Here is a 27,160-nt window from a genome sequence, read left to right as displayed (position 1 = left end):
TCATCTCCACATGTTCCTCATCTCCACGTGTTCCTCATCTCCACGTGTTCCTCATCTCCGTGTTCCTCATCTCCGTGTTCCTCATCTCCACGTGTTCCTCATCTCCACGTGTTCCTCATCTCCACGTGTTCCTCATCTCCGTGTTCCTCATCTCCACGTGTTCCTCATCTCCACGTGTTCCTCATCTCCACGTGTTCCTCATCTCCGTGTTCCTCATCTCCACGTGTTCCTCATCTCCGTGTTCCTCATCTCCACGTGTTCCTCATCTCCACGTGTTCCTCATCTCCGTGTTCCTCATCTCCGTGTTCCTCATCTCCACGTGTTTCCTCATCTCCACGTGTTCCTCATCTCCACGTGTTCCTCATCTCCACGTGTTCCTCATCTCCACGTGTTCCTCATCTCCACGTGTTCCTCATCTCCGTGTTCCTCATCTCCACGTGTTCCTCATCTCCACGTGTTCCTCATCTCCACGTGTTCCTCATCTCCACGTGTTCCTCATCTCCACATGTTCCTCATCTCCGTGTTCCTCATCTCCGTGTTCCTCATCTCCACATGTTCCTCATCTCCGTGTTCCTCATCTCCACGTGTTCCTCATCTCCGTGTTCCTCATCTCCACGTGTTCCTCATCTCCACGTGTTCCTCATCTCCGCGTGTTCCTCATCTCCACGTGTTCCTCATCTCCACGTGTTCCTCATCTCCACGTGTTCCTCATCTCCACGTGTTCCTCATCTCCACGTGTTCCTCATCTCCGTGTTCCTCATCTCCGTGTTCCTCATCTCCGTGTTCCTCATCTCCGTGTTCCTCATCTCCGTGTTCCTCATCTTGGTGTTGATGCCTTGAGAACATAGCACTCTGGAAACATGATGCGTGCATGCTATCCTAATGTTAGCGTTAGTCTCAACATATTTTGGTTTGTTCATGTACTGTTCATTCCTCAGTTCCCTACAAAGTTCTTCTAAAATAACATAAAATAAAATATATATATATATATACAGTGGAGTAAATCAAAATAGCACATGCTAGGTATTTTCTCCTGTCCCACTGCATTGTTTAGCTAGTCGTCTGTTTGTCACGGTGTTCGCTCCAGGACATATGGTGCGCTCCTCAGCCCGGTGCAGTGCTAATGCGTATTTGTGCTGCTTTATCTGGGATTTTTATTATTTTTTTAAAGTGCAGTTGGAGGATTTTGAAAGTGCTGTGGCTGGGAGATTAGCGAAAGTGCTGCTAGCTAATCCATAGCCAGCTGGACGAGCATTAGCACGTAGCGGGTCTCTAGGGGAAAAGCCGTGACGGGGGCAGTCCATCTCATATGCTCTTTAAACTGTTAATCCTCCCCGAGTGTCACCTCCGTGATCGTCTGAGTGCCGTGTGTTTGATATTATAGTTTTGAAGTTTATTGTGGAGCTGAAACTGAAATGATTGACGGTGGAAGTCGCTCAGGAGAACGCAGATTAGTCTTGTATGAATATAGAACGTTCATTAACTGTTTAACTTTTATTTTATAATTGTATTCCAGTCATAATTGTCATAAAATAAAACTAGGGGGGAAAATCTTAGGGAAAGGAAATATATATATATATATATATATTGGTGTTATGCTATAGCGTAGTTTAGCATTGGAGCTTTTATTATTATTTTTAAATAATAATAATAATAATAATAATAATAATAATAATAATAATAATAATAATAATATATAAACTATATCTCAAATCCTAATATATAAAATGATATAAATTAACAAAATATAAAACATATTTACATTAAAAATTACTTTATTTTTCCCGCAATACATTTTAAATAATATGAATATTTATTTTTATCCTTTATGTAACGTTTTTTTTTTTTTTTTTTTTTTTTGGTAATCGTACCATTTATTATATTTTAAAGAAGTAAAAAAACAAAACAACAATAAGAGCTAGCAACAGAACCTTTGCTAGGTCGTTAATACAAATGCTAAGGCTTTAGTTTTAGCGCACGCGGTGCTTTGCTTCTAGATGTTCGAGCAAAATAAATATTTATTCAAATTAAACGCAAAGAACAGAAACATCCCTGTGTTCAGTCTTAACTTTGGGCTTAAGTTACCTGGCTAACTAAGAATTCCAAGGATTTAGCATTTAGCAGCAGTAATCCGTAGTTCTCCTTAAAGTGAGCCTGAAGTTGGAATAAGAATAAGCGCTCGTAAAATTTGATCATTTTTACGCTCGATCTTGACTTTGGACTTAAACGATCTAGCTAAAAATAATCCTCAGCAGAGGAAACATTCCTGTGATCAGTGTTGCACTAACATCATCGTAAAGTTAGTCTTTAAGTTGTCTCGCTATGAGTAAAGAGGATCCGCAGGATGTGATATTTACTCTAGTCAGTCTTGCTCGAGTTATCTGGCCGCAGTCTGAATTTACCTTTACGCTTCCAGTTGTGAGTTTGGGCTTAAGTTATCCAGCTGAAGATATTTCTTTCTTCTTTTATTTTTCTCTCAATCTTAACTTTGGGCGAAGTTTAAATGATGTCCATTTTTAGTATTGATGTTATCCAACTACAAATGTTTCCATTTTGAATCTTAAATTCAGGGTTTAAGTTATCCAGCTATAAATAAGTCTGTATTCAGTCTTGGGCTTACGTTTGAAGGAAGTTTCTAGCTGCGGAGAGATTGAAGTTGAGATGAGTTTATCCTGCTAACGGAGAGATCCTGAGAGGAAAAGCCCCCTGTTGTAGGTTAGATCATCACACTTTCCTTCTCAGACAGAGGGAGATGTTCAGGGCTCGCAGCGGAGTGGGGAGAATTACAGTAGCGCGGGGAGGCTCGGCCCCGGAGCCGCACCTGACGGATTGAATATGAAAGCGTTTGTTATTATAGATTTGCTGTTGTCATTAATTATTCTCCATCTCTGCCTTTCTTGCGGGAGATAACATAATAAAAGCGGCGAGCTGGAAGCTCGCGGCGCTCGCGCACAGAATTTGATACGCTCCGTGTCATGTACCGTTAGCGGGAGTGGGAAATAGATTTTCATTTTAGGCGAGCGGTTTTATCTCTGAAATGGATGTAATCCAATTTCATTTGAATTTCTCCCAGTATTTTTTTTCCTCCTTCTTCTCGGCCGCCGTGTTTATGAGAGTTGACGCTGGTGTAAGTGTTTTGGCAGGAGAGAGAGGGATTCATGTCTGTACCAATACTCCACAACATCAAATCTTTTACACACACACACACACACACACACACACAGTGTCACCTTTTAACCCTAATGTCACAATCCATTCAGAGCTGGTCTTTAAAACATGATGCGCTCACACTTTAAGAACTGGGTGGAGCTGCTCTGTGTGTGTGTGTGTGTGTGGGGGGGGATTGTGTTTCTGTGCCCTGAAACGACCCGCATGCACACGTTTTCTGCACCAATAACGTCATCGTGGTCATGTCTCATCTAGGACTGCACACAGAACCAACTCAGATCTGAATATTTTAAAATTACTAAAAATAATTCCAGATTTTTCCAGAAAAGCAAATTAAAATTCTTTTGAAATCAAATCATGGAGCAAGTGAGAACATCGAGAGTTAAACCAGTCTTTATTTTATCTGTGTTACTGATGATGATGATGATGATAATAATAATAATAATAATAATAATAATAATAATAATAATAATAATAATAATACATCTAGAGAGCAAGCTAGGCTAGTTAGTTGTATAATGCTAGCTATGACTGGAATCGTAAATACTCAATAGTACCTATAGTACTAATCTAGCTCAGTTCCTCAGATCTAAACATACCAATAGAAGTTGATCTACGAAACCCAGAGAGGTCAAAATGATGTCTGATTGATCTACAGAACCTCAGTTACAGAACTTACAATTACCTATTGAATTTATATCGTCCACAGAATTTATATAATTAAAATGATCTACGGATAAAAAAATTGTACTTTACTTACAGATATAGCTAAGAAAAAATCTATATAACATAGCCTACAGAATCTATATAAAGGTAAAGTTATTTACAGACCCCATACAACCACGAAGGATCTACAGAGCTTAGATGGCTAAAATAATCTATAGCGCATAAACGTGAACGTTACCTGTGGAAAGTTACGTATAGAGGTGGTATAGCTGTACAGCTCAAATTTATTTACAGGACCTAGATAGCTAAAATGTGTATCTACAGCACATATATAAACTTTACCCATAGAACCCAGATAGCTAAAATTTAATTTACTTACAGAACCGAGACAGATAAATGTACACAGAGTGTATTACCTACAGAACACAGCTCAGTTTACCTGTCGAACCCAGATAGCTCAGTTTCACCTGCGGAACGTAGCCTTTTTTCTCACATCAGCTCACTCTGGTTAGTGATTTTTCTTGGAGAACAGAAAAAGAACTAAAAACCAAAACACTGAAAGAATTGTACGAAATGTGAAATCATTTTCTGACGAGAAACCTAAATAATAAACTCATTAATATGCAAATATATTCATATACAACATGTAAAGATATCCATATACAGTGTAAGTATAAACCAAATATAATTATAGTGGCTTTAATATCCTGTGTGTGGTCACATGCATCCCTAACGCTAAAACCACACACACACACACACACACACACACACACACACACACACACTCACACAGAGGAAGATGATGAAGATGAGCCCAGTGTGTGCGGAGGAAGTGGAGTAGGGAAAGTAGGCCGGTGTATAAGCGTACACACACACACTCGCTCCGGGCCGTGGCGTTGTTAATAAAAGCCGTCGCTGTTTCGCAGTAACACAGGGAGCGCTGTGTGTGAGCGGAACACAATAAATGTTCGGGTCGATGCTCACTGACACTGCCGTAATGGCTTCATTGTTAGCTTGTAAAACACATTAGTGTGTATTTACGGTGTTCTACACATACACACATGCTGCCATGCTGCATTAAGAGAGAGAGAGAGTGTGTGTGTGTGTGTGTTACAGCTCGATTATTCAGTGTGTAGTGTCCAGGAGAAGTGCACTTCCTAATGGATTTGTGTGTTTATGTTTACAAGTCCAGATTCTAGAACTAATGCTAAAGCGGCTTTTATTACTCGTTCTATATAAAACGTACACACATGCAGCGTAACACCAATTCTAGCTTTTATAGATAATATTTAAACTAATTATTTTAGACAATAATTACTTTTAGAAAGTGATCGTAGTTAGCACACTTTCAAGCTAGCTAGCTCTTCAGCCATTTACGTTAAGCTACGTTGTACGTAATCCTGGCTGTTCGTGGTGCTATTAGCTAGCTAGTCATTCATTGTTTTAAGCTAACGCCTTGTAATCGGAGGCGCTCTTTGTAATGCTAGGTAGTTTGTTTACTCACAAGCTGGCTAGCAAGCCTTCATCTTGAAGATCATGCTGTATGCGGTATGTCAGTGTAAAAAATGAAAAAGCTAAAGCTAGCTTGTTATTAAATACGTTACTTAGTTTGCAGATGTGGGGATTTCGTTGTTCAAGATAAATATAAATGATGTATAGATAGACTAGTTAAGAATTCAATGTCGTTAGCGTTACGTTAACTGGTTGCCGTTGTATTACATTTAGCTAAACATAAATAGCTGGCATGAATGGCTAGATAGCTAGCTAGGTAGGATGTTCACCTTGTTAAGATCGATACCTGAATAATCAGTTGTATCGCAATATGCAACAACATCATAATAATAATAATAAGAAGAAGAAGAATATTGTGGTTATTATTCAGTTACTTCAGCTAGGTTAATTAACTAGCAAGCTAACATGGCTAACAGTGACCGAGTAGATTAGCATTATTAGAAGTATTATGAATAAGTGCTAACATTTTTTAACGGTAAATGAATGACGTGATTCTGTCCTCCGGTTTCAGGAGCTACAGAGGAGCCGGAAGTGATTCCCGATCCGGCTAAACAGACGGACCGCGTGGTGAAAATCGCCGGGATTAGCGCCGGAGTGCTGGTGTTCATCCTGCTGCTGCTTGTGGCCATTTTACTGGTGAAGAAAAGGTGAGAATATTTTTAGTTCTTTTTCACACAAGGTTACACTTCATTCCCATGTTCATCACACACAACTGTACAGCTGCACTGCTACACGCTCACCACCGAGGGGCAGCACTGAGCTGAAGACGGGAAGTGTGCACGTGCGGGAGATGAAGCGGTATATTTCCCTCTAACAGTACGACCCCAAGTGTTTTATTCCTCTTACACCACAGCTGATTGTTTTATTCATTAAAAAATACTTTTTATCCATTTATAGTTGCATCATAATGATGTGATACAAGTTCTCACTTCCGTTAAAGAGGCTATAATCAGGCGTTCCCTCAGAAGCTCGTCTTTGGTTCTCTTCCTCTGGTTGTGTGAGCGGAACACAGTAACGATGAGCACACGGGCGACGGTTTGCAGAGATTTAAGACTCGTTTAAAAATTCAGCGAAGTTAAATAAAAAAACACACAAGAAAACAAACTGCTCCTTGTTGTCATGGTAACGGTGACATTAACCATGACGCTAGACCATTCACTTAAAATCTGTCAACATAAACACAGAGAATAGAGAGAGGGAGGGCGAGAGAGAGAGAGAGAGAGAAAGTTATACTTACTATAAAGAAGGATGGAGGAAAAAGAGAGAGGGAATAGAAGAGGAGAAAGTGGAAGAGATGTGTGTATATACACTCTAAGGAAATTGTATAGTTGTGTGTGTGTGTGCACTTACTCTCCTGTCTTACTGTTTAATATCGCCATCGTGTGGCTGTCTGTCTAACTGCAGCTCTCTCTTTCTCTGTCTCCCTCCCATGTTTTGTTTTCTTCTCTCCTCTCTTTGTCCCTTACCATTGTATTCTCATTGTTTTATTCTTTCTTAACCTATTTCTCCTCTCTCTCCCTCTCTCTCTCCCTCTCTCTCTCCCTCCCTCTCTCTCTCTCCCTATCTCTCTCCCTCCCTCTCTCTTTACCTATCTCTCATCTGTCAGTCCCTGTCTCTCTCTCTATCCCTTTGTTTTTGTTTAATTGTTTCTCAATTTATGTCTCTCTCTCTCTCTCTCTCTCTCTGTCTATCTCTCTCTATCGCTCTCTAGGTGTACACACACACACACACACACACACACACACACACACACACACGTATCCTCTCTCACTGTGCTGTAGTTGAATGTCTCTCGCCCATCTCTATGTAAAAGTGATTTTGTGGGGTCGACTAAATGAAAATTTATATCATTATCATATTTGTGTGTGTGTGTCTCGGCGGCGGTGGTGGTGACGAGTGTGTTTCTTGGCTCGGTGGTGTGAGTTGGCTCGGCTCGGTGTGGTTAAGCGTTAGCGTTGGCGTGAAGCCCGTGGACGGTCGGCTGGAGCGAGGCTGAGTTCCTGCTGGATCCGGTCCAGATTTAATGCTCTCTTAGTGAATATCCACAGTACTGACCTTTCAGAAAAACAACCCCTCAAATCAATCGAACCCAACTTAAACCAAGCAAGTGATCAGTTCCACACCACGATACGCGTCAGTAACGAGCATTAAAGCGTCACGCAAAACTGATCCAGAATCAGTCTGGCTGCTGTTCCCATTTATTCCCAACACGTTCCCACAGAAGCCTGTGACAGTATAAAGCGTTTTAATAAAGCACGGAAGCTGACTAGCGTAGCTATTTAATAGGCCAAACTCATCGTCTGCTTCCAGAATGGAACCCGTAGTGTTGTTATCCCAAGATGTTCCCTTTCTTTCACAGAGTAAAATAGTTACTGGATAAAACTCCTAGCTATGAAGGGTTTTCCAGATGTTTCCACGTTACGCATGAACACTAACTTTGTTTAGCTAACAGTAACCAGCTAACCAGATAATTACAATTACAACAATCACCTGCTTTACTTTTTGTTTATTTATTTATTTATTTATTTATTTATACTGTCAGTGACGACACAATTCCCGCCGTAAGTTGCAGCAATAATCCGAAAGCTTTCTCTAGGGTTGTTAGAATTGCAGATTTAAAAGCGGGTCAGTTCGGAATCGTCACTTCTCGATACGCAGAATTGCTTTCCGAAAGACCTCGACATTCGTAACTGTTCGTGCCAAGGTTTCTTTTCAAAACGAAGTTACACTCACGTCATCTTCTGTCCGGTTTTACTCCATTACTAATGTTTCACTCTTAAAGAGTTCTGTCTTTTCCGCATTGGCAGTTTTTAGCACGTGCAGCGGCACTGCCCCCTGGTGTACACACTTGTAACTTGGGTGTAGAATCATTTGGTTTTAAAGTGAAGGAAATACAGTTCCATACCTAACCAAACCACATGTACGTCCTCCATTTTACAGCCATGATCCAGGGCTAACGTTCTCTCTCTCTCAATCTCTCTCAATCTCTCTCAATCTCTTTCTCTCTCAATCTCTCTTTGGGAATGAATTTTCGAGAGTGAGAGCTCGGTATTTACAAGTGTTTCTGATGTCTTTAAGTTTGGCCTTTGAGAGATACTGCATCTTTAAAATGGTGGTCACGATGATGATTGTTTTTGTTTTTTTGGGGGGTTTTTCCCCAGGATGTCTGCTGCTTACTGATTTGATTTGCATTGTTTATTTTTTCGTATTATTTTGTGAGTACATCACAATACATTCTGTTTTGTTTTTCTGGATTAAAGATGAATGAATTGGACAGACGTAGTCAGAAATTCCCGCGGTAACGCATGTGCCAATTTCTGGTTGTACGATACACCGCAATATTGACGGTCGGGCGGGGCGATATGAGGAAATCACAATTTTCAATACATGTTTCGACGACATTTCCAGGGTACGTGACGCGCATCATGATGCATAGGTTTGCTAACAATATAAAAACAGTAGAGGTGTATAAGTTTTCTATCATAAATTTACACTACATTCGTTTCAAAGTAATTATAATTGCGTATTAGATTTACATAAATATCATTTAACACTGAAAGCAGGTTTCTAAAGATTTTTTTAAGGGAGCAATTTTAACACTAAATGACCTGCTTCGAGTCCGTGCCGTTAATAAAAATAAAGCAGTGAATGATAAAGGATGTCATGGTATTGCGGTATAATTTATCACGATATGGATACATCATCTCGTCGTATCGCCCAGCTCTCATTCACTGTATTGTTCCAGTATATAATCTAAAAGTATATAATATCAATATCACGAGAAGAGGCAGAAATTGACGATTGGCACATGTTAACTGCGATCGTGTCGAAAAAGAATTCAGCCAGCTTTGCATGTTATGATGTTTTCTTTTCTATTTTATTTCTTTATTGCTATTTTTTCAGATTGCACGCAAATTGTGGGAGGGGAAAAAAACATGCATGCGTTTGTTAAATGAGAACAAAACAATGAAGAATAAAATAAAATAAGGCACAGTTTGCTGCTTCTGTTGGGAAAAGAGTGTTTGCATTGACCCCTATTTTCTATTTTCTTCATTCTGTTTGTGCTGTTTGCTGTTTTTTCTCATTCGCTCGCCAGGAGGACCTACTATTCTTACTCATATTACCTGTAAGTAAAAAAAAACAAAAAAAGGGGGCTGGTTAAAGCCGAGTCGAGGGCGTGTTGGTCTTTGTCTCTCGGTTAGTTCTGTTAGTGTTTTAAAGATGCAGTATCCTTTTTTCAAGTGACTCGCTTTTAAACCAACCAACCAACCAACCGACCAATCACAACCACGCTGCCATGTTTCCCAGCTCCAACATGCTCCGTGCTCTCCATGACCCGAGCGCTGTGTTAGTTGAAAAAAGAATGCTGCATTTGTGTGTGTTTTCATTTTCTTGTTTCTTTCATTCTTTTTTACTTTTGTCGTCGTTGCATGTGTGTGTGTGTGTGTGTGTGTGTCGGGTTATCACCCCTGCCATTCATCTCTTAATACCTTCTCACACACACACACACACACACACACACACACACACACACACACACACACACACACACACACAGGTGAACTCATATATGTTCGTTTTGTTTTTTTTTGTTTCAGTGAGTCTGGGTTCGTTATTAGCGTCGTAGCTGTGTGTCGCTATGACGACGTATGCTGAGGAGGAAAGCTGAAAAGGTTTTATCGTTAACGTTAGTACTAACGTCGAACAGCGGATTACATCACTCAAATGTTTATACGTCACTTAGGATTTACGTTTCTGAATCTCTGAAATGTAAACAAAAATCAAATGTACGCAACGTAGCAACTTTACTCAAAACGATTTGTTGCACCAGATCTTCAAGGATAAAGCCGGCGTTGCGGTGTACGATTTCGGACGGCGCTGTTGCAGACGCAAATCGCACGCCGTAAACGAATTCCGTGGCCGTTAGAACGGTGAGCTGCGATCTTAGAACATTTAACGTGTCTCGAGTCAAGAGTAAGACATTTCTGATTAAAATCTCAGACTGTGAGCGCTGCTACGCTGTTTGCGGTCTGAAGGAGGAAAAGTCACGGTACAGCTACAAGTACGGCAGCGGCGATGACGAAAAAATATTAAATGCTAATGGACAAAAAAAAAAAAAGTATTTCTGGATCATGCCAGATTGATATCATCAAGCAGAACGTAGTAATTTTCCTTTAATCGCAGGTCTGTCGTTAGTAGGTCGTCTACGTAATGTAGCTAACGCGCACAATTTTTCAGACGTGGTTTATGACGAAGTGTGACTTCCTGTCATCTTTATACACGAACTAAACGTTCACGCACCAAAAACGTTATAGCATTTTATTAACATTTTGCCCCGCCCCGACCCCGCCTCTCAAAACTAGTTCGAAGATATGCGAGTGTTAAAATAAATTTGAACTTGACCTATGTTCACAGATTTTATCCCTGTGCAGAAACTGTTAACGGTCCTTTACAGAACCTTGAAATAACGGGTTCTGCTTCGGGAGAGTTCCTAGCAGAACCTCTTTCGAAAGCTAGACTTTGGGAAGCTCTAGAATCTAAAGCGCGGCGATGGTGTGTAGGTTTAATTTTTTCGTTTGAATTCTTTTACTAGTTAATATAATGAATGGAGTCAGTAATGTAATTTTAAATTGCCAAGTGCCAACTCCAAATTAGCTTCTGCTGAAGTCCTGTTTCATCTACACACTTCGGAAGTGAAGGTTCCTTCAGCATGCTCAGGCAGTGTTTTTTCCTGAAGGTTTGCTAAAGGTTTCTCCTCCTGTTCATTCTTCTCTCTCCCATGTCTTGCTGGTGCATTCTGATCGTTTTAACAAATAATAATAAATTAATCAAATGTATGGCGTCGATTTGTCAGGAAACTGGCTAAGAAGCGCAAGGACGCAGCTGGAAGTGCAAGGCAGGAGATGACGCACATGGTGAACGCCATGGACCGGAGTTACGCCGAGCAGAACACGCTCCACACTGAGGAACCCGTGACCGTCACCTTCATGGACTCGCACAGCTTCAACAACCGATGTAAGTGCAGATATGACCTTATATACAACAGCCTCAGCTCATGGAAGTTAGCTTCCTGTTCTGCGACTTTTTATCTATAAAATGCATCTGCAAAAACAAAGTTTTTTTTTTTACCATTATTTTTTTCAAAATATTATACAAAAAAGTGGTTTCAAATTGCTTAGAATTTTATTCATGTACAGTCGTGTGAAAAAATAAGTACACCCCATGGAAATCGTTGGGGTTTTTCGACATGTTTGAACGAGCAAACATTTGATCCTCTTTGAAACGGCGCCTATTTAATAAAGGTGATACGCTCTATCAAATGACACACAAAACAAAAAACAGATCAGTCACACGGAAAAAAGTAAGTACACCCCTACATTTATCACACCTTCAAATCCATATGATTGGAATCAGGGGTTAGGGAGTGCAGGTGGGACCGGTCTCATTTATACCCCTCTCATATCTAGTGTCTGGAGTTCCCTTTGCTATTGATGTGTGTGGTGTTATCATGCCAAGATCTAAAGAGTTCTGTAAGGCCTTCAGAATAAATGTCGTGGATGAGTCGGAGTATGTCTGGCGAGAGATTTTAAAAAATGTCCAAATTATTTGAAATACATCATTCCACTGTAAGGAAAATATGGCACTTTTGGAATAATGTGCTCTGGACAAACAAATCAAAGATAGAGTTGTTCGGCCACAGTAACAGCAGACATGTTTACTGCAGACCAAAGACAGCTTTTCAGGAGAAGCACCTCATACCAACTGTGAAGCACGGTGGTGGACATGTTATGGTTTAGGGTTGCTTCTCTGCCTCAGGGATTGGACAGCGTGCATTCATTGATTCAACTATAAATTCTGCATCATATCAAAGAGTGCCTGAAGATAATGTGAGGCCATCTGTCTGAAAGTTGAACTGAAAGTGGACGTTCAACAGGATAATGATCCTAAACACACGAGTAAATCCACCAAGGAACGGCTCAAGAAGAAGAAATGGAGGGTTATGGAACGGCCGAGTTAAAGGCCGGATTTGAATCCCATTGAAATGTTGTGGGGGGATTTGAAACGGGGAGAACATGCAAGAACACATTTAAGCATCTTGCAACTGAAAGAATATTGCATGGAAGAGTGGTCAAAAATTTCACAAGCCTGGTGGAGAATGATAGAAAACGCCTACAAGACGTTATTTCTGCTAAAGGGGGCAATACTAGCTTCTGAGACTTACTTTTTCCACAGAATAATATCGCATCTATTGATATCTCTGTTAAATAAATGATTGATAAAGCTAATTTTCCTTGTTTTTGTTCAAGTAGATCAACTTCATTAATAGGCGCCGTTTAAAGATGATCAAATGTTCGCTCGTTTAAATACTGCCCAGTGCAATTATTTATTCATCCCTTATCCATCAACAACTTTTGCTTATTGGACATTTCTTTCTTAAATATCATTAAGCACGGACGAAGCCGAAGATTTCTACTATTTCATTTGTTGAATTGTTTCAAAATGATCAAAATAAGCTTCACTCAACGTGGATAAATGGAGACTTTTGTTGGTCATGTTAAGATATTGAGCCATAACGTTTTGACCTCCAGTAACCTTTTTGTATACTTTATTAAAAAAAAAACCAAAAGAAAATCTATTCATGCATGATATTTACATGCCACTGTATTTAGATCAGAAATGATACGACAAAAGCATGTTGATGAATTTTCCTCCATTTAATTCATTTGAAAGCTGATTGTTAAGCAGTTTTTGTTGGATTTCTCATCAACTGATTCAAAACCTAAATACCACAAACACACACACACACACACACACACACACACACACACACGCACACACACACGCACACACAAACCTACCGGGAAATCCACGTAGGTGTGAAAATGTTTCATTTTCTACAGTATAAATTTTTTCATTCCTTTGTTGTGGTTTATTTTGGTTTTGTTCCGTGATTCTTAAAGGGCAAAAAAAAACTAAACTAACTAAAGTAGCTTTATGTTAATAAAACTGACATGGCAACGGCGAGCTTGGAGATATAAACCAAGTTGCTGTAGAAAATGACATTGGGTGTAAATCGATAGCGTGTTTCAGAACAAATCTGAAGGGAGGAGTTGCAAGTTTGCAAGCGTTTGCAACACTTCTCGTCAAGAATCCTCTAGCTGACCTCAGGACCGGCGTCATTTCAAAACTAGCCGAGGAGTTTCAAGGTTTCGTAGGCTATAAGTTAGAAATCTTTTTATGCATGCAAAGAATCGAAAAACCTGATGATCGTAAGAAGATTTTAGATTTATCTTTGAAACGTAAGATAAAATAAAGATAAAACGAAATAAAGATAAAACGAAAAATAATAATTTATACATTTTTATTACCAAACATTATTTAAATTGTACGATTTGTGTTTTGCAAAGTTTAATTGGTGCAGATATTCATTGTGTTTCTAGTTTTTAACTGTTTTACTAAATAAACCAATTGATATATTTGTCATAGAAAGAGAAAAAATTGTATAGAAAACTATATATATTTTTTTTGTTTGTGTACTTTGTCTTCTTCATTAAACAAAAGCACTATATAAGTTCAATATATGTATTATTATTATTATTATTATTATTATTATTATTATTGCAGTGCCCAACGATCCTCTTGTGCCCACAGCCGTGCTCGGTGAGGCTTTATTAAAGTCATAATTATTATTTTGTTTGATGACTCCCCGTGTATCAGAGGTGTTCAGCTAAACCTCATAACTCATAGTTAATTCATTATTTTAAATGAATCCCAACTAGCCGTCACATTTCTGATTAAGCTCATCGGTTATTTTTACACCAGTGAGGTGAAACTAAAGGAGGTTAGAGTCAGACACCACTGATACACTTCCTGGACTACATTTCCCATCATACTTTGGTGTGTTGCTCATTGTTTGGAACCACTGTGTCCACAGAGTGTTTTTATTTCATTAACTATGGAGTGATTATTATACGACGGTCGTGATCTCGGGACGTAGCTAGCGGATGGGAGTTGAACGTAATTTATTTATAAATACTGATTGGCTGACATTGAAAGTGTTAGTAGGACTATATTTCTATCAAATATCCTTCATTTTGTTATTAATAGTGTAGTTTTGTGTAGGTTTTAGTGTTTGGCAATTTTGAAAACCAAATAACTTTTGGCACCATTTGTTTTTCAAGGTTTAATTATGAGATTATTCTTTGCTTTTATATAGTTGTTTTACTAATGTTTTAATGATTATTGTAATTAGTAGTACAGTGATGTCAAACTTTTTTGATATTTGATCATTTCAAAGAAAGCAGTTTTTGTAATATAGTATATAAGATGCTAAAAAAACTCATTTAAATTTTAATTGAACAGGACATTTTCTGTGGACATGTGGTCCTTGGTGTGTGTCTGCGTGCACGCGCACGTACTGGTCCTTATTAAGAGATATGTACACACACACAATCTTTGGGTCCTTATTAATCAAGGTGTACACACAGACGCAGTCATTCTTTACAGGAACCAAAAAATTGTTCCACAAGACACGTGTGTGTGTGTGTGTGTGTGTGTGTGTTTTGAAAATTTGGAACAGAGTGTTTCGACAGACGCCTCAGGAATAAAAACTTTAATCCAATAATTGGCAAACACAAGCTTTTTCCCTTAATCTCTCACACACACAATCTCCAAGTACCAAGTAGACGGTACAGTATTTTGCAGCATTGGCCAAATGTCATTTTAGACACACACACAGACACACACACACACACAAATCTCATCTCACAGCTGAGTGTGTCTCCTCTGAGACACTCTGCATTTTAACGAAACAAAATAAAAGTGACAGTTAGCAAGTCCTCGTAGTTCCACACCAGTCAGCTGGGTTAAAAGAATCAGATCAGAACACACACTCAACATGACAGGACATGCCAGACCACACATACACACACAGCGGATGTGCTGTAGTTCTGGGGACCGAATGTCACATGAGTGAATGACTTATGAGGACCATTTGCGTTTTCTCCCTCTCGCTCTCTCTCTCTCTCTCACACACACACATGCACACACGCATGTTCCCATAGTCCCCACATGGCTGGTGTGTGAACAAGTCCCCATAAAACATACATACTGTGTACACACAGAAATATATACTTATTTTGCTCATGTGGCCGGGAGTGTGTGTGTGTCCAATAAGCAAGCTATACACACACGCGCACACACAGCATTTGAGTGTCTGATTGTTCACGTGTTTAAAGGTGTTTTAAAAGGATCTGTAAAGAGTGTATAATCAGATATAAATAATCAGATGAGTGTTTAGGTGTGTGTGTGTTTACTGTGCAATGGTCATCTCTTCCTTATCTCACTCCCGTGTTGTGTATTTGGTCCCTTTTTCATGTTTGAAAATAAAAAAAGTATTTAGATTTTATAAGGACCTGCTCTAAAATCACTGTTTCTTTCACATGCTGACTGGATAGTGCCTATTACTGGTGAGTATACACACTCACACACACACAATTTTATACTGAATGTAACGTGTGTGTTTTTTAATTATATTATTTATTTATATTGTGCAGTGCTATATGATATTATACTATAGCTCAGCTCTGGGGCATGATGGGACAAAACTAAGTGCACCTCTGTGTTATTTTCGACCTCCCTAACGCACGGTATAAATTTGGTGAAAATCGGAGAATGCCGAATTTTTCACCCCAAAAACACGTATATAATTCTTTTAAAAAATGGACAGTTTTATTTTTACCGCTTTTATTGGCTATTGTTTTTGGGACTTACAGGAAATCGTAAGTATCTGAAGTTTTGTAGACTGTAATGAATGCTTCTGATGTTTCCACATTGTGTGTGTGTGTAGATGAGAACCATGCAGCAGCAGAGAACAGCAGGTTGTTGGACGTTCCTCGATTCCACTGTGAAGGAACCGAATCTCCGTATCAGACAGGACAACTTCACCCGGCAATCCGAGTGGCAGATTTACTGCAGCACATAAACCTGATGAAGACGTCCGACAGTTACGGCTTTAAAGAGGAGTACGAGGTGAGATTCATGGGAACCTCAATGTCACTTTAAGTTATGAGAACAGAAATTTATGAATACAAAACACACACACCAATTGTGAAGTTTGTCACATGAGCACACAATGGCAGTGCCTATCAGGTGACTTCCTGTTGAGTTAATAGTGCTATTAATGCGGGCAGCTCAGAACCCACAGCAAGCATTTCCTGTTAGTTGGTGGTAAGTACTACTGAAATGACTGCTGACTTCCAGCACACACTGATGTACCAACATCATGTCATGTAGAAAATACAGTATATAATCTATCTAACATTCTATCACTGTCCAGAATATCACAATATTCTTAAAAAAAAAAAAAAACCTTTGTATTACAGTTAGGGTTATCCGGCTGTTTTGGTCACAAAACGAGATAGTTCCATCGGTTGTGTAAAGATTTGGATCGCTAGTGGTTCTAACGTAAATAAAAGAAAATGTTTTTATCTTACAAATTATATCTGAAAGAAATTCTATTCCAAGGAGTCGAAAATGGAAGGAGGTTTAATCCAAATCATAAGGGAAATGTATTTAAATCATGACGTCAACAGTTTATAGTATTATAATCCAGGTTTATACCAGGACTCCATTTCAATGAAGATTTTTGATGTGAATTATTACAACTGGTGCTTTTTTATTTAACTTTTTTTTAAGTTTTGTTATTCGCATTGTGATCATGCTTTTCAGGATGTTTTGAAGTCGCCCCATGAAACCACATGCAAATAGCAAATCAACACCACACACACACACACACACACACACCATCTGCTGCTCTACAACTCGCCGTTTAAACAGTCTCTGTGTGTGTGCCTGTTCACTTTGGGAAATTTTACATTGTTAAAATCTTAAAAGTCCTACGTTTTATGAGTTCATGATTTTTAAAAGATTCATGCAGCACTCTTAAATTCTGGATTAAATATAAACAGTCTGGTGTTTTATGCTCTAGATATGAAGATAATGTTAACAGTTGATAATGTTGGGGAACTTTTAAAGATATTAATGTTAAAATGCTAGTAGCTAGCTAGCTAGTTATGATGGTACGTTAATTTACATAGCCAGATAAACAGAATAGAATAAATGGAATATTTCACAAGTGAAGTGTTTCGGTAAATTTTAGTAAAGTTAGAACTTAAATAGTAAGAACTGTTCAAGATTGCGTGTATAGCTGTTTACACGTACAGCTAGATGAACAACAAATATCAGTCTAAAAGTAGCGAGACACTCAAAAAGACATCACACGACAAAGGGCAAGAAATTCTCAGCAACAAATGGATTAAAGATGATTTTTAAATTTGTAAAAAAAAAAATTAACCTAAATATCATGCTAAATGAAATGTTTTTTTTTTCTTTGGCAGAGTTTCTTTGAGGGTCAGTCGGCTTCATGGGACGTGGCCAAGAAAGAGCAGAACCGTACAAAAAATCGCTATGGCAACATCATCGCATGTGAGTTTCTGATATGTGAATACACTACAGCTGTGGAAAACTGTAAACCATTTTAATCCATTTGATTAACGATGGAAAGAAGGAAATAATTAAGAAAAATTGTTTTTCTTAACAGGCTTTCGTATGATAGATATTTATTGATTTATTTGTCCAGCCATCCAGTAATATAGAAAAATTTAAGAAAATAACATAATCCAATAACAAACAGATTACGAGAAAAAAAATGGGTTGAGGTTTTCACGTGTTTGCAATATTTATTCATTCATTCATACATAATAAAGCCGAAGGGGAAACAGTTAAGGTTTTCTTATGATAAATATAAGAAAACCTATCTATCTATCTATCCATCCAAAAAGAAAACTGCTTTCGTATTAACGCACATCTACGTATCCTGGACGTTTCCAGACGATCATTCTCGAGTGATCCTGCAGCCGGTGGAAGACGACCCCTCGTCTGACTACATCAACGCCAACTACATAGACGTAAGTGGCGCTGTGTGTCCCTCCTCCTCCTCTTCCTCCTCCTCCCTTGGCGAAGGTGTGAGAAACAGCTCTCCCTCTCTCGTATGTCAGCATGCGTTCCTTCTCCAGATTTATACACTATTCTTACCGTTTTCTTTCTCTTGCCTTCGGTGGAGGTGCTGCTAGAGACTCACTGACTCATCTGTTGTGCTCTCTCTCACTCTTACGCTCTTGATTTTGGGCCCTAGATTTGGCTGTACAGGGATGTAAGTAATTTTTCATTTCCTGTAGGACACACACACACAAAAATACAGCCGTGACCCCCCCCCTTTAAAGCTTCTAAATCATCTGCATGCTGACTGCATGGCCTTTTTCCTCTCTACAGCACATTCTTGTTTCTATCTCTCTCTTTTGTTCCTCCCTTCATGCCTTTGTGTTCCATCGTTTTCTCCATAACGCCATCACACACTCATCCGCCATGGTTGTTTTGCCGCTGTTCCTGTTTTGCCGTTGTTTTGGAGAGGTACGAGTTGATTATGAACCGGCCAGCAACGCTAGCTTCGACACTAAACTAGCTCGTGCTCGAGTTAGCGCTGTGGATATGCCTAACGTTAACACATTAATCATCCAGATAGCAAGACAACAAAAGTAAGTTGATGTTCACAAAGGATATTAATATCATAATAAAAACAAAGCTGAGATAAAATGTTACCATTTTAAGTACATTTAAAGTTATTCCTATTAAAATGTTCATACCTAGCTACCCAGGATTACATGTTAAAAGTACTCATGTTAATCTAGCTAGCTTAAAGAGAAGGAAATTTATGGCATCAAAATGTTGGTATTTTGTTAATTAGCAATCTATTCAAGACATTAAGCCGTGTATAGCTAGATGAACAACAAAATTAATGGAACAAAATGGAAACTTTTGTTTTAGCTATCTAGATACAAATGTTATTTCAGCACTGTTAAAGATATCAGTGACAAAAAACTTTTATTTCTAACTAGACCGCAACTATATGGCTGAGATTTGCTATTCAAGATGTTTAAGCTACTTAATAATAATAATAATAATAATAATAATAATAATAATATGGACTAGCTATTTTATAAATAGAATGCTTGCATTAGCTAGCTGTAATCAGGAAAGTGTTTATTTAGGAACAGTGTTAAAATATATATATTATGTATATTTACCCACACCTACCTCCAAGCGAACTCCCGCCTCCTCTGTGTTTTGATTGGTCACCTCTCTGAACCAGTCATGAGCAATTCAGCTCTGAGAAAACGTTTATAAATAAATTCGAATTAATAAAACCGCTATGTGCGGAACAGCTGTTGTGATATAGATGGTCATAAAACTTTCAGGAGGGAAAATGTACTCATTTTTAAATTTAAGCTAGCTCAGTTTTGATAGATTTAAAAAAAAAAAAAAAAAAAATCCCAGTGTATAAATAGTAAATTTTAGCTAATATTATAGCTAGCTCTCAGTAGCTATCAGCCTCAATAGTCAATGCATTAGCACCTGTTTGAAACCTAGAACACTGTATGTATTCACGGTTACAACATTACAATGTTACGTACTACTACAATTCATGTTTTAAACAAATTAAACTGTTTACTAACGAGACTGAAATGTTGCTGATCTCCTAACAATCACTGTTTAGTAGTAATTGATTGTGGTGCATTCTGGGAAGTAAATAAAGTAGCTGATTCACTATAAACCAGACCTGATCTTAATTGGAAGGATTTACAGCTCTATAATAATTTAATTATCCAAGAGCGATCTGTTGTCTTCGCTGTATTTTTTTTGATGAATGTGCAGCAGTGCCGACCCGCTGCTCTGATCTGGACTGCAGGAACCACTTAGTGTTTCAGAAGAATATAATTCCTATTAAACGATGTGAAGAAAAAAAAAAGTCCGACTAATAGATGCGGAGTGCTGCTGCTGACGTGCTGAGGTTTTAAATCCGTTTTCTCAATGTCCCGGTGTGTGTGTGTGTGTGTTTGTTTCACAGGGCTACCAGCGTCCGAGTCACTACATCGCAACTCAAGGTGCGTACAGTGTGAGATATTCTTACGTTAACTAAATGATCCGGTAACTTCTAGACCTGCTCTTATACCTTAAAGAACCTTATCTTAATCCTAGTACCTGCTGCTAACGTCTTGGTGCCAGACACCACGGCACACTTTCAGAGGTCTTGTGGAGTCCACGCCTCGGAAATGTTAAATCTGACTGAAATCTGCTTCTCTCACATCGACAGGTGTTTGAAACTTTCAGAACTCATCATTGTTTTAAATGTCTTCATCAGGTCCTGTCCACGAGACGGTGTACGATTTCTGGAGGATGATCTGGCAGGAGCAGTCAGCGTGTATCGTCATGGTAACCAACCTGGTGGAGGTGGGACGGGTATGTTGTTCTATTGCCTGCTGCGGAATGACGGAGGCCATGTTGTTGTTGTTTTTGTTTTTATATTTGGTGTATTGTGTATGTGTGATGTGACGGCCTCCAACCCGCTGCAACCCTTTGAAGAGAAAATCAAAGCAGTGAAAATGACCCAGAATTGAGTCTTATGGGCTACAAATCCAGTATTCCAAAAAGGCACCCTACCCCCCACATAGGAAGCCTTCATAGTTCACTAATATAGGAATTCAATAAGTTGCAAACTTCTTGTGCCACAGTGCATTATGGGTATTCTGTATATATAATTTGGACAGTGACATCTAACAGCCCAAGGCCATTTTATTTGATAAATATAATCCAGTAGTAAGGGGTTTATATAACCAATCCATTTATAAACTTCTCAAAGGGTTAACGCGTGCCTGCGACTGCATGATTACACTCATGACGTGTGGTGACCGTGATGTCATTGGGTTGCTATGGTTACATCATGGGCATGTAATATCCAGCTGTTACAATAGAACATGAATCATTACAGCTGGTGCTAAACTTGCTAGCTTGGTAGGTAGCAACCGTTTGATCCTGCTTAGCAACCACCACAGTCAACACACGCGCATCTATTCTTGAACGCTGGAGAACTAGCATGTGAATGCTAAACCATGTTGTGACATAACTGTTGACTTGTTTATTCTGTGTTTGTATTTCATGTGAATATAAAATGGCGGTTTGTATCACCACAGTGTAGGTATACGCTATGGAGTTGCTGTTTCCACCCTGAAGTTGATTATTTCCCTCTAACCGCATGTCTCGAAGTGTTTTATTCCTCTTACACCACAGCTGTTTACCAACGATTGCCTTTTTATCCATTTATAGTTACGTTTATTGTTAGGGAAACCAGTTAGTTCCTGTTCTCACTTACGTTATTTGCGGAAAACCGCCTGAAACGCACGGAATTGTTTCACGCGGTCTTTCGCAGTGATGTTTGTCGGTAAACGAGAACTTCTCGCTGTACTGTGAACAAGCGCATTAATATAATATAAACCCGCGCTACTGTCAGAGCTTCTGTTATAGAAGATACATCAACACCTTCTGACCAATCAGAACCCAGAATTCAGCAGCATTGCGGTGTGAGTGATATTCAGGGTGTGTGTAGATATTCGCATGGCTCCGGCTCTGACCCGTGTGTTTCCACTTCAGGTGAAATGTTATAAGTACTGGCCGGACGATGCGGAAGTGTACGGAGACTTTAAGGTGACGTTTGTGGAGGTGGAGCCGCTGGCGGAGTACGTAGTGCGCACTTTCACTCTGGAACGGGTGAGTGATGAGACACGACCCTCCTCCTGACCCCAGCAACCACACCCCGATATCTAAATATCTCCCGTATTCAGATTAGCATATTATTTATTCATGAAGATACATGAATAATATCAAACCTGATATAATTGTATATAATTAAAAAAAAAAAAATTAACACTATTTTATGTTACTGTTATCAACAAATGTTTTTTTATATTATATATAAAATGTACACATCCTTCTTTATACCTTGAGTTTGTTCATCTTATATAACTGAATAATTATTATAGTTTTCTAAAAGAAAAACGATACCTTCATGTTTCTTTAGACGTGTACATTATTATTTATTTATTCGACTTTGTTCTTCACTTCAGTAATTATCTGTTTGATTTAAGAATAATACTTTCATAATATCCTAGTGGAACTGTACACAGATATTTAGTTAAACATGTATAGAAGCGTCCTCTGTTGACGTGTGTGTAATACTCACTCGTTCCCTACAGAGGGGTTTTAACGAAGTACGCGAGGTGAAGCAGTTCCACTTCACTGGCTGGCCGGATCACGGAGTTCCGTATCACGCTACGGGACTGCTGTCCTTCATCCGCCGCATCAAAATGTCCAACCCTCCGACTGCAGGACCCATCGTAGTGCACTGCAGGTACACACACACACACACACAATGGGGGTTCTTTACTTGGGCACTTCCTGTTGCACTAGAATGTGTCTTGGAGAGATAGAGATATTCTCTCTGTGTGTGTGTGTGTGTGCTCCTGCTGCAGAATAGCAATGCACACAAACCCACATCCTGTGCTTGACACACACACACACACACACACACACACACACACACTACTGCCAGGATAAAGTAAAGTACAGTGTGTTGTTCAGGTTTCTTTCTGTGGATCAGTCTTTTGTTTTATTTCGTGTGGCTCAGGCTTCGTAATTTTAAACAAATTTAAATATTTACAGTAATTTAATTTAAAAATAATCAGGATTATGATCGAATGTATTTCCATTTCTTTACCAAAACAATCAAGTATTACCATTTCCCCCCCCAGAAATAAATAAAAGTAAGAATTTTATTTATTTATTTATTTAAATATACGTATACAAAAATAAATTTCCTTATAAATTTAAAGATCTCTTTTTTTTAGATCTCTCTCTCTCACACATTCATTTTGGAAAATTCCCTTCTGATATTGAATCTTTAAAAAAAAAAAAAAAAAAAAAAAGTATGTTTTTTTTTTTCTCCACTTCCTGTTTTTCAGTGCGGGGGCGGGCCGGACAGGATGTTACATTGTGATTGACATCATGTTGGACATGGCGGAGCGCGAGGGCGTGGTGGACATTTACAACTGTGTTAAAGCGCTCCGGTCACGACGCATCAATATGGTGCAGACCGAGGTGTGTACACACACACACACACACGTCTCCAAATTCACATTCAGTTCCTAGACCTGTCTGACGTGTGTGTGTGTGGCACTCAGGAGCAGTACATCTTCATCCATGACGCCATCTTGGAGGCGTGTCTGTGTGGAGACACCGCAATCCCGGTGTGCGAGTTTAAAGCTGCGTATTACGACATGATCCGCATCGACTCACAGAGTAACTCCTCCCACCTGAAAGACGAGTTCCAGGTAACACACACGGTCTGGAAAACGTCACACTGTGTGTATTAGAGTAAAACAACCTAAATGATGGATGCTGAATTTACACGTGTGTGTGTGTGATCAGACGCTGAACTCAGTGACCCCTCAGCCCCAGCCTGAGGACTGCAGCATCGCTCTCCTTCCGCGGAACCACGAGAAGAACCGCTTCATGTCCAACCTGCCGCCTGACCGCTGTCTGCCCTTCCTCATCACCATCGACGGAGAGAGCAGCAACTACATCAACGCTGCACTCATGGACGTAAGCACCCTCTCTCGTCTCACTCTATCTTTACAGCTACATCAGTGCTGCACTTAGGGATGTACGCACCATCGCTATCTCCATCCATCTCTCTTTTTATCTCTCCAGTTTCTCCAGTCTGCATTTCTACATCAACACCCTCCTGCTCTCTCGCTACGCTTCCATGAACATCTTACTGTTTCCTTCTGCCTCATCACTTTTCCACCTCCATCCCTCACTCTGTTCTTCCCCTCCTCCCATATCATACTCGAAAGGCTCGAGACAAATCCAGCTCGTTTTTATTTCCCCATCCTGTTCTGATGAATGTAACGGAAACGTTTTAACACAGTCAGAATCAGACTCAGTGTCTAATCACAAACACAGATCCAGTCCATTAAACTGTCCAATCACTTCCCTGTAACGCTGACGCAGACATCAGGAGCGTACCAGGTAATGTCCCGTCTTTATCTCTAACCGCTTCACAGACTGGATTTGTTTCATGTCCGCGTTCCATCGGCATGCACACACTCACTCACGCGCACACACACACACACACACACTCGTGTGCACATGTGTGTTTTGGTCCTGTGTGACTGCTCTTCTTCATTGTTGCATGCACATTTGCCATCTTTACGTGAAAGTCCTTCTTTGTGTTGAGTCATACACGTGTGTGTGTTGTGTTTTTGTTAAGTCACCATGTGTGTGTGTGTGTGTTACACAGAGCTACAGGCAACCTGCGGCGTTCATCGTCACTCAGCACCCTCTCCCCAACACGATAAAGGATTTCTGGAGGTTGGTGTATGATTACGGATGCACCTCCATCGTCATGCTGAACGAGATCGACCTCGCTCAGGTGGGAACCCCATCTCACACACACACACTCTCTTACTCACATTCCACACCCCCTCACTTACACTGAACTGGCTCAGGGTTCCAGTCTGATGACATCATCTTGTTGCTTCACAGAAGCTGATCTCTGTGTGTGTGTGTGTGTGTGTGTGTGTGTAGGGCTGTCCTCAGTACTGGCCTGAAGAGGGAATGCTGCGTTACGGCCCTGTGCAGGTGGAGAGAGTTTCCTGCTCCATGGACTGTGATGTCATCAGCCGCCTCTTCAGGATATGTAACCTGACCCGAGTGAGTTATTAATTCATTACATAAATCATTTACATAATTAATTACATTTGTTGAGTGGCTGACTTTCTCCTTCCTAATTCAATAACATCATCATTATGTTAAACTATAATAGCATTATACATTACTTACCTCAGATTATATTAAACATAATTATTCAGTTATTTTGTTATTATAATAATAATGTCTGAATAATTCTGCTGTGTGTGTTTCAGCCACAGGAGGGCTACCTTATGGTCCGTCATTTCCAGTACCTGGGGTGGGCGGGGCTTAGAGAAGTCCCTGCCTCCAAGCGCTCGTTCCTGAAGCTGATCCTGCAGGTGGACAAATGGCAGGAGGAGTGTGAGGAGGGAGAGGGGCGCACGGTCGTACACTGCCTGTGAGTGCGCGCGCACACACACACAGTCCACCTTTATAGGAACACCTGCTTACAGACAGTTCGGGCTTGAGATCAATCAGAATTTCAGCTTTCATTTCCTCATATTTACGGAAATGACGTAATAATCTAGACGTGTTAAATAACTTGGAACACCTTTTGTTTGAACCCACCCATTTTAGTAAGTGATCAAAAAAATGTTTCTTGCAGCCCAGGTGTGTCCTGTTAAACAATGAATAGTTCTGAATGTCTACTCTTGGTTGGAGTCCTGGGTTCCACCTGTGAAGACTGCATTTGTTGTTAAAAAGGATAAACCAACATGAAAACCAGAGAGCTGGCTCTGGGAGAAAGGTAGTTAAAGCTTTCAGAGCCACTACAATAATTTGAAATGTCCTGAAAAAGAAAGAAAGAAACCGCTGGTGAACCATCAACCACCTCAAGATACAAACCACTCATCAGCAGTAAGAATCAGAGCCGTTCTGGAATCAAGATGAACCTCTACCGAAGTGTGGAGAAAGAAAGGATCTGCTCATGATTGAAAACATACAAGCTCATCTGTGAAACATGGTGGAGGTAGTGTCATGGCTTGGGCTTTCTGGACCATTCTCACTAATCCTTTTTGATGATGAACTCATGATGGCTGCAGCAGAATGAATTCAGAAGTTTACAGGAACATTCTGTTGCCAATTTAGAGAAAACTGCGTCCAAATGAACCAGGAGGAACTTCATCATGCGGAAAAATGGAAGGTTTTAGACTGGACAAGTCAATCACCAGACCTTCACCAAACTGATCAGCATCTCACGTCCTGAAGAGGAGAAACCCCCGAAACAAACAACTACTGAAAGAAGCTGCAGGAAAAACCTGGAGAAGAAACCAGCAGTTTGGTGTCAGTGAGTCTCAGGATTGATGGAGTTACTGCGAGAAAAGGATACACAACCAAATATTAAGTGTTATTTACTTTGATTCTGTTCCTATACTTTTACTCACCTAAAAATTGGGTCTGATACAAAAAGGTGCCATGTTCTAAGTTTAACACATCGAGATGTAAATATGAGGAAATTTTGATCTTAAACCCAAATGTCTCCAATATAACAGTGAATTGGCCTTGTTGTTCCAATACTTTCCCAGGGGACTGTGTTTACAGAGATCAGACTACTTCTTCATTCTGATGTTTGACGTGAACATTAACTGAAGCTCTTGACCTGTATCTGCATGAGATGTATTGTGCTGCTGCCACATGATTGGCTGATTAGATAACTGCAGGTGTACAGTCTCACTCTCCCCCTTGTCTGTCTCTCTCTCCTGTAGGAATGGCGGGGGTCGCAGCGGTGTTTTCTCGGCCATCACTATTGTGTGTGAGATGATCAAGAGGCAGAATGTTGTGGACGTGTTTCACGCTGTGAAGAGTCTGAGGAACAGTAAACCCAACATGGTGGACACACCGGTGAGAGACACACACACCTCCAGCATGTCGTAATAAGGGGTGGAGCTTAAGCAGCAAGACTGATCACATGACAATAGTTTAGCAGCAGACTTTAACTAGTGAGATTAACTAGAGAAGGACGGGATGAAGCAGAGTCACTGTTACCACCCTGAAGATGATTATTTTCCTAGAACACGCCCCGAATTATTTAAAAAAGATGCACACTTCATACTTTTCATTCAGTTCTAGTTAGATAGGACTGGATAAAATAGCAGCTATAACCAGTCTCTCTCTTTTCCTCTCAAAGTTAATAAGAAAAAGTTTGTCGTGTTACCAAGAAACCGCAACGAAG

At 39.8% G+C, this 27,160-nt stretch overlaps 1 protein-coding gene and 1 long non-coding RNA gene across 2 annotated transcripts in view; one reads left to right on the top strand and one right to left on the bottom strand.

The window, feature by feature from the left end:
* ptprk (protein tyrosine phosphatase receptor type K) overlaps positions 1-27,160 on the top strand; it is a 79,410-nt gene that overhangs the window by 50,256 nt on the left and 1,994 nt on the right. The window contains exons 13-29 of the mRNA XM_053686219.1: positions 5,858-5,993; positions 9,443-9,472; positions 11,201-11,361; positions 16,196-16,377; positions 17,745-17,832; positions 18,238-18,314; positions 20,312-20,348; positions 20,606-20,703; positions 21,892-22,008; positions 22,494-22,648; positions 23,259-23,394; positions 23,478-23,627; positions 23,725-23,898; positions 24,599-24,730; positions 24,886-25,011; positions 25,224-25,387; positions 26,694-26,829. Coding sequence (XP_053542194.1) covers positions 5,858-5,993; positions 9,443-9,472; positions 11,201-11,361; positions 16,196-16,377; positions 17,745-17,832; positions 18,238-18,314; positions 20,312-20,348; positions 20,606-20,703; positions 21,892-22,008; positions 22,494-22,648; positions 23,259-23,394; positions 23,478-23,627; positions 23,725-23,898; positions 24,599-24,730; positions 24,886-25,011; positions 25,224-25,387; positions 26,694-26,829 — 2,099 coding nt within the window. The remainder of the gene's footprint in view (positions 1-5,857; positions 5,994-9,442; positions 9,473-11,200; positions 11,362-16,195; positions 16,378-17,744; positions 17,833-18,237; positions 18,315-20,311; positions 20,349-20,605; positions 20,704-21,891; positions 22,009-22,493; positions 22,649-23,258; positions 23,395-23,477; positions 23,628-23,724; positions 23,899-24,598; positions 24,731-24,885; positions 25,012-25,223; positions 25,388-26,693; positions 26,830-27,160) is intronic.
* LOC108257931 (uncharacterized) lies at positions 19,500-22,567 on the bottom strand. Its single transcript, XR_001810574.3, has 2 exons — positions 22,481-22,567; positions 19,500-19,572 (listed from the first exon to the last, which is right to left on the bottom strand). It is a non-coding gene; the product is annotated as an uncharacterized LOC108257931 (long non-coding RNA).

Source organism: Ictalurus punctatus, chromosome 2, assembly GCF_001660625.3.
Source record: "Ictalurus punctatus breed USDA103 chromosome 2, Coco_2.0, whole genome shotgun sequence".
In the NCBI taxonomy this organism is placed as follows: domain Eukaryota; kingdom Metazoa; phylum Chordata; class Actinopteri; order Siluriformes; family Ictaluridae; genus Ictalurus; species Ictalurus punctatus.
This window is presented reverse-complemented; position numbering and strand designations above follow the sequence as displayed.